We start from the raw sequence: 8,457 nt of genomic DNA on the forward strand, positions 1-8,457 counted from the left end.
AAATCATGCGGTGAAAGGAAAGTGATCACAGCACAGTGGAAAGCTCATGTAAATTATAATTTTCCTCCCCTCAGACTTGACTAACTAGCAATTATTGTTCACATGTGTGAGGGCAGAGAGCAAGAGAAGTTATTTTAGTTGCAAAACGGAATAAACAAAATCACCAATTCAGAAAATTCAGAGAGGAGGATATACACAAATTAATATTTGTATACACAGTGGCCCTAAAAAAGCATTTGGATAAATTGATGAATGTCATAAATGTCCATGTTAAAAATAGATTTTATGTGTTATTCCAATTCCCACTGCACTTTCCAAAGGGAGGTTAAAGTCAAATACAGCACAAAAGCAACAAGATTTCAGGCCTAAAGGCATTGCACAACATGACTCACAACATTAATTTCTGTGCCAATATAAACTTTTTCTTTCACCCTATGCCCCCCTCCCCCTTAAGACTGATATAAGATTGGCGTTTAAATGAAAATATGAGCTTCTCTTATCTGATGAGCCACACTCTATGAGATTCTTAATTACTAGTTGAGTCATGTTGATCTCAGCCTCATGATCCCACTGCATCTTTTACCACCCAGGCATACGGCAAGACCACACTCAGCCCAAATGCATCCTTCTTCTTTATTAAGATGGCATTCGCTGTTCCCACTATTAATAATTACAGGTTTAAAATATCATGTGTGGATTCAAATACATTGGTAACATGATGACACAGTAGGTCTTCTAAAAGGACTTGTCGAAAACATCTTTAGTGAAGCACAGAACAAATCGGACGGAGTTGCTGATTTGGATCTTTTAAGGGTTTTTTTTTAACCTGTAGAATGAGACAATATTTAACTTTTATTGAGAAAAAGAGCATCTTCTCAGAGAATAAGACCAACATTTGACTAATGGTTTAAAGAGTGAAAAGGATTCAAGGCCAGTTATTAAGTAACCAAGTTAATCTAATTTTCCTTTAAATTGACGCACTAAAAATAGCAGAGAAGCTTCTAGGCACCAGCTTAACTTCGGTCGCACATTCTGAAAAGCACTTGATATTTTCATTAAAAAGATATTGTCAGCTAAACAGTTGTAATGTTTCAGTGTGGATGTTAAAGGTATAGCGGAGGATTTTCTTTTTCCGGGTGGATCATCAAGACTATTGGTCCTCCCAAGTGTCAATCATTCTGGTGATATGTTTATGTAAGGCCGTCGTACGTGCTCGTGCACACGATTCACATGATGGCGTGCGCTCAAAACACAGGTTGGGCTTCCCACTGATGCCTCAGTCGCGAAGTTTCTACTTGACAGGTAAAGTTTGGCATGATATTTGGAGAAATCCATTTAAAATCACTGCTAGTAAAAGTTAATGTAAGCTATGATTAGCTCGTGCATGCTCTCTCGTGCACACGTTTAATAGGCGTTCCCTCTCGGGAGCAGGTAGAGTGTTGTGCATGTGCATTTTTTCAAAAAGTGGAGAGGGCGGTTCTTTTCTAAAATTCGGGAAAATCCTCCGCTATACCTTTAAATTAGATATTTAAGGTTTTATGTATTATGGGTTTTTGTGCTTTTTATGTATTGCTTCAAAATCCACAACCAAATATCCTTTGATAAATGAAATAAAGACAAACTGAACAGAAACTGAACTTAGGTTCCTACATCTTGATGTTTAAAGTATTGACTCCTTAATTCAACCTTTTAGACTTGGGTTGAACAACTCAAAGAAATCTTTAAGAAATCTGAACATATACTGACCTCTACAGGGCATTGCTAATGTTCCTGATAAAGAAAGCAAAAAAAACAAATATTTGTTCATAGGTTTATCAAATCACTTCTCACATCAAACACATTAACACAACCTGGCTTTAAATAAGATTACATGTTTCATTGCACATTATTTCAACAGACAAAATGATGTACAGTATTTCTGACTTATCACTCAGTCATCAGTCCACCAGTCTATCTTCCCTGATTCTGTTTTACAGAGAAATAATTTAATATAGACCAAGAGCAAGACTACAAAATAAGTCTAATGGGAGGAAAGGTATAAAAAGGGCATTAGACAATGTATGTTGTGTACTGAATTAGAGGTTGCACAAAACTGATAAATTTGTCCTAATGTTGTGCTCTACTCAAGTATATTTATACTTCCAGTCAGGAGTGGTTTTTTTTTGGATCATTGCTTGATCTCCTGTTCATCAGTTTTGCTCTCCGTTTGGCCGTCTCTCCTGTGGGTGAGCTCTTTCAGTCCCTCCTGAAGCTGCTCAACAGCCTCTTCATCTCCTGCTGCACGTGCCAGAGCCAGGGCTTCCTCATACAGTTTACCAGACTCCTCAAACTCCCCTGGTAAACAAAAGACAAACAACATTGACAATTGTGTATCCCTGAGAATATCTTCTAGAATATTCTTTAATCTTTATATTATAATCCTTTTATTTGTAATTATAAAACAATATAATATAATATAATATAATATAATATAATATAACATACACAAGTGTGGGATCAACACTATTTTTTAAGCAAAGCTGCATTAAACTTACAGAATTAAAAAAACAAAAACAAATGCTGTTCTTTTTAACTTCCAATTAATCAAAGAATCGATTATGATTTCTACAAAAATATTAAGCAGTTGAGCAACTGTTTAACAATGATAATGTGTGTGTGTGTGTGTGTGTGTGTGTGTGTGTGTGTGTGTGTGTGTGTGTGTGTGTATATATATATATATATATATATATATATATATATATATATATATATATATATATCTCCTCCTTACCCTGAACTTTTGAATGGTAGTGTGTGTTTTTGTATATTAAAACGATTTTAAAATTGTAAATGCCAGTGTAACTAAAGCGAGCAGTTGAACCTTTGTGCATGAGAATTCCTGCCATATTCCCAAGCAGAACATGTTGATCAGGATGACCCGCTGCCTGTGCAAGCTCAACGGCCTTCTTTACATGAGTCAGCGCCTCATCGTGCTTCCCCTGCAGGTCCAAAACGGTTGCCAGATCACTCATCAGAACCAGGGTCTGAAACAGATTCATTACACAATAACATTTAATGGGACAAACACCTTCTTGCCACATAGACCATCAGAAGATCTTATAAAATGATTGGAAATATTTTGATTGAATAAATATGACTATAAGATATATGTACCACCAGTACATTTATACTTCCAAACCAGTGTAATGTCTTACAAAGGGAACGTCACCTGTGGGTGGGACTCTCCCTGCTCCTCCTGGCAGATCAGCAGCGCATGCCGGTAATCCCTGCAAGACCCTGTGAAACGACGATTAGCTGCCAAATAACGTGCCCTCGCATCCAGACTGAGACCGAGCAGCAGCCTGGTGTCTTTGCGCTCCTCATCTAATTGAAACAAACATTTAGTAAGAGATCGAATAAAACACAAATAACCTGTTTGCACAGGAAGTCAACAGAACATACCTGACAGGCTTTCTGGAAGAAGGTCCTTCTGTTTCTCAATCTTGGCTTCTAAAGACTCAGTGCAGAACTGGAAGCCATGCTCCGCCAACTCGTTCCTGGAAATGAAAAGTACGAGTTACTAAACAGCGCAGAGGTTAACAGGTCAAATGAGTCAACTGTTTATCCCCCTTTTCACTCTTTCAGCAGAGGATCAGAACTCACTTGTTTTGAGTGGCATATATGCTGGCCAGCTTCAGCGACATCTCAATCACTGCATTGTCATCCTTTTGAGATAAAACAGGTACAGACGGTAAAAAAAAAAAGAAAGACTGATCGCATTTCTCATTGTTTCTGATTTCTTTATTGGATAATTAGTCAACCATTGTTCAGAAATGAAGGAATCAGTAATGAGCATTGCATACAAAAGTAATTAAATGCAAAAAAATATTCCAGCATTGAGTGTTTTTACCTGTGGTGTTCCCCCTGACAGCATGAAACTCATGGCTGCTTTAAACAGCTTCTCAGCCTGCAACAAAGAACAACCGACAGAGTCACATGCTGACGTTCACTACAGATGTACATACTAATGTAGAGCACCGAGTCAGTGGAGTAGTGCAGAGGGAAGATCTCCCTCAACCATACTCACATTATCCAGCTGACCTTGGACAAAGGCAAGATTTGCCATCTGTGAAGAGAGAGGAACATTAAGCTAAATTATGCTCTCATTTAATCTTCATTGTCATGTAATATATGTGACCATGGAACCACAAAACCAGTCAAAAGGGTCAAATTGAAATTGAGATTTACACATCATCTGAAAGCTGAATAAATAAATTCCATTTGATGTATGGTTTGTTAGGACAATATTTGGCCGAGATACAACTATTTGAAAATCTGGAATCTGACGGTGCAAAAAAAAATCGAAACATTGAGAAAATCGCCTTTAAAGTTGTCCATTTATGTTTGCAATTGTGCTGCATCAACTCACAAAAATATATTTTTTAACATATTTACGGTAGGAAATTTACAAAATATCTTCATGGAACATAATCTTTACTTAATATCCTAATGATTTTTGGCATAAAAGAAAAAGCGCTAATTTTGACCCATTCAATGTATTGTTGGCTATTGCCACAAATATAACCGTGCTACTTGTGACTGGTTTTGTGATCCAGGGTCACATATTGTTTAACAAGGAGAACTCTAGGAAAAAATGGACTGGGCTAGGTGAAAAAGGAGGACAAGACAAAGGACAAAAAAAACATACCAGGCTGTACGTATATATAATGGCATCATTACTGTGCATCTGATGTGCCAGCCTGACAGCTTTGTGTAAGAAAACATTGGCTGCGTCCAGTTCCCCAGTCATCATGCTGTACTGTGAAGGAGGTTAAGTAACATTCAGTCTTATTGAATGTAAGATGTAAGAATGAATGTTATATATTAAATATTAAAGACAGAAATGCACAACAAGATTTTTCTTCCCCGTTTACAATCTACAGCCATGGCCAAAAGTTTTGGCAGTGACATAAATTTTGTGTTTTTCAAAGTTTGCTGCTTCAGTATTTGTAGATTATTTTTTACATGTTCCTATGGTAAACTGTAAAACAGAGATAAATATTGCATAAGATTTTAAAGGCTTTTATTGGCAAAAATATTCAATATATGTAAAGATTCAATGTTTACATTGTTGACCCTTCTTCTTTCTAGCCTCTGCAATGTGCTCTGGCATGCTGGATATCGCCTTCTGGGCCAATTCCTGACTCATGGCAATCCATTCTTGCTTTGTTAATGATCGGAGTTTATCACACTTCGTGGGTTTCTGCTTTCGAGGATTGACCACAGGTTCTCAATGGGATTAAGATCAGGGGATTTGCCTGGCCACGGATCCAAAATTCCAATGTAATGATCTCCGAGCCACTTCACTATCACTCTTGCCTTGTGACACGGCGCTCCATCATGCTGGAAAATGCACAGATCATCACAAAATTGCTCCTGGATGGATCGTTGGCAGAAGTTGCTCTTGCAGGACATTTTGATACCGTTCTTTATTCCTGGTGTTGTTTTGGGGCAGAATTGTGAGAAAGCCCACTCCCCTGGATGAAAAGCAACTCCACCAATGGCTGGTCTCAGGATGCTTCCCTGTTGGCACGACATGGTATCGTTCACCCTTTCTTTGCTGGACAATAGATTTTCCAGATGTTCCAAACAGTCAGAAGGGGGCTTCAACAGAGAAAATAACTTTGCACCAGTCTTCTGCTGTCCAATCCGTGTACTTTCTTGAGAATTTCACTCTTTCCTTGATGTTTTTTCTTGGAGAGAAGTGGCTTCTTTGCTGCCCTCTTTGACACCAGGCCGTTGTCGAAAGTCTTGTGCTGCATATGTACTCTCAGTCTCGCACCCACACCTGCTGCCAATATTGAGCAGCTCTGCACTGGTGGTGAGACGATTCCCTCAACTCTTCAAGAGGAGACGGTCCTGCTGCTTGCTGGACACTCTGGGATGTCCTGAAGACTTTCTTCACTACAGTTGAACCTCTCTCCTTGAAGTTCTTGATGATGTGGTAAATGGTTCTTTCAGGTGTGATATTCTTTGCATCAACTTCCTTGCATGCAAGACCATTTTGATGAAAAAGATGATGGCTGCACGCCTTTCTTTGGATGTAACCATTGCTAAGACAAGAACACAATGATTGGAAGCAATTCTATCCTCCTCCTTTTATAGCACTCAGTCTGTTCTTATAATCCCATCAGAATGATAGAGTGATTTACCAGACTATCACTCGTTCACACTTTCCCATGTAAAGATGATAATCAGTGAAATGATGTTAGCTATTGCTTTTTGCAAATGATTTAAAATGCTCAAGCAGCATGCTTTGCAAAACACAAAATGTGTCACTGCCAAAACCTTTGGTCATGACTTTAGACGAGGAAGCGCTAGTTGTTGAAAGTCAGAGCCAGTCTGCAGATTTCGGATGACAGATTTACCAGAAAATTTCGAAGTGTATCTATATAATAATAATAATATATTTACAAAGTGAATGATGACTAGTGTTTAAAATCTGTTCCCTTTTAGAACAGATTCTTAGAAAAAACAGTGCCCATTACTGAAATGTCTTCTATTTTACATATTTCTTTTATTTAACAAAAATTATTGAATCACAAATGACATTATCAGAATAACAAAGCAATAATTTGAACTGAAAAAAAAAAAAAAAAAAAAAAATCGTAGTATTTGCTTTGTTCCTCTGTTTTCACACAGACTACGCTAAGATAAACGAATGAAGATCAAACTGTCTTGATGTGATACCTGTATGTCTGATAAGAGAGAACTCAATAAAGCATCACAGTATACCTTGGCTTTCTTCAAGAGCAGAATAAGCTCATCCTCAAGTTTTTGTTCCTCAGTCCTCTCATCAGAGCTTCCAAAAAGTGAAAAGGCTGATGCAAAAGCAAATCAGAGTGTCAGATCATTTCAATCATTATACAGAGGTCATCCTGGGTCGAGGTGGTTTATACATTACGTAAATATCATGAAACACTGTTATGACATCACGCACGTTACGTCATGTGTCAAATTCAGATGCTAATGTTTTCAATTCACACACAATCCGCATGTAAACTCACCCATGACTCCCCACGCAAGAGTCCACCTGCTGAACCCTTCCGTGTCTGAGTGACGCTTCTCTCTGGTGCATTGAGAAGAACTGACACACGGATGCCATGACCTTCTGTGCCCGCGGCTCGACAGCACAAACACCCCAGCCGACTCACGCAGCGATTTCATTCTTGCAAAAGATAAACTGGAACCGGATACATTTCTTGTACAGTCATTTACACAATGCTTCAAACGAGCTACCTGTGCAGCCAGCAGCCGACAGTAAGAGCGCAGCGCCATGTTTGTGATTATGCAATGACGTCAGGCGTGGTGGTCACGTGACCCGCCCGATTTATTCTATGTTTTTCTTTATGAATTGCGCACTGAATGTAGATTTTTTTACACTATTATTATATATTTATTTATTTATTACACTATTATCTTTAATGTCTGGCAGTTCAGATGACATTCCTGTAAAATCAGTAGTTTCATTAAAAAATATTTTTACTATTTTTTGATAGATTTTGTCCCTTTTCTAAGAATAAAATAGGTGTTTTATTTTTTCCTTTTTTTCTCCAGAATATTGTTTTAATTGGTAAAACCAAGGCAAGAACCAGTTGCTTAATTACATCATCCTGCAGGAAATGACTAAATTTTTGGTTGTAGGTAAAACAACAGCACAAACAGGTTGAAAATAGTCCATAAAGGAATTGTTCATTAAAAAAAATCATCATTCATTTACTCACCCTCTAGTAATTTCAAACCTGAATGAATGTCTTTCTTCTTCTGCTGAACACAAATAACAAATATTCTGAAGAATGTAGGTAACCAGACAATTGATCATGGACCTCATTGACTTCTATAGTAGGGGGGAAAAAAACTGGAAGTCATTGAGGTCCTATCAACTGTTTGCTGTTTGGTTACCAAAATTCTTCAAAATATCTTCCCTTGTGTTCAGCAGAAAGAAACTCATACAGGTTTGAAACAACTTGAGGGTGAGTAAATTATGACAGAATTTTAATTTTTAACTGAACTATTCCTTTAAACATCAGGTCTACAAATTATATTCTGGACCTAAAATACTTATTTTAAAAAGTTACTGAATACAAGGAATAAAGCATACAAAAGACACATCGATTTATGATTTACTGTTCTATTTATTTATTTTACTAAAGCACAAATGAGGTTACAAAACAACACAATATCCTGTTATGACCCACTGGCCATTAGTTTTTTAACAGGAAAAAGAGGGAATGCTTTGTACTGATGTCTTTTCAGTTCTAGGTTAGCACACAGCGGGTCTCTGCATCACAGTTCATGCAATAATTTTAGGTTAAACGTATTCATTTGTAGACACAGAAAGAGAGAGATAGGAAAGGCATAGGGTGATCCATATACACAGTCACTCACACGTAATATTCACATGAACAATAATAACTT

The 8,457-nt window shown here is 37.5% G+C and overlaps 1 protein-coding gene across 1 annotated transcript; it reads right to left on the reverse strand.

Moving 5' to 3' along the window:
• Positions 1-1,804: 1,804 nt before the first annotated feature.
• Positions 1,805-7,338, reverse strand: ttc19 (tetratricopeptide repeat domain 19). The gene is made up of 10 exons (XM_079877251.1): positions 7,047-7,338; positions 6,775-6,860; positions 4,688-4,798; positions 4,067-4,105; positions 3,890-3,946; positions 3,643-3,704; positions 3,442-3,536; positions 3,209-3,363; positions 2,861-3,023; positions 1,805-2,334 (listed from the first exon to the last, which is right to left on the reverse strand). The coding sequence occupies exons 1-10, from the start codon at positions 7,315-7,317 to the stop codon at positions 2,168-2,170; spliced, it is 1,206 nt and encodes a 401-aa protein (XP_079733377.1). The 5' UTR covers positions 7,318-7,338; the 3' UTR covers positions 1,805-2,167.
• Between the last annotated feature and the right edge of the window lie 1,119 nt (positions 7,339-8,457).

Source organism: Squalius cephalus (assembly GCF_949319135.1).
Source record: "Squalius cephalus genome assembly, chromosome: 7".
In the NCBI taxonomy this organism is placed as follows: domain Eukaryota; kingdom Metazoa; phylum Chordata; class Actinopteri; order Cypriniformes; family Leuciscidae; genus Squalius; species Squalius cephalus.

What these genes read in the sequence shown, in the direction of transcription:
- ttc19 (XM_079877251.1), bottom strand. Translation starts at nt 7,317, where the DNA reads ATGGCGCTGCGCTCTTACTGTCGGCTGCTGGCTGCACAGGTAGCTCGT. An exon ending in TCCAAGGTCAGCTGGATAAT is followed by an intron (nt 3,947 to 4,066) that starts GTGAGTATGGTT and finishes TCTTTGTTGCAG; the next exon opens with GCTGAGAAGCTGTTTAAAGC. An exon ending in ATATATGCCACTCAAAACAA is followed by an intron (nt 3,537 to 3,642) that starts GTGAGTTCTGAT and finishes TTTCATTTCCAG; the next exon opens with GAACGAGTTGGCGGAGCATG.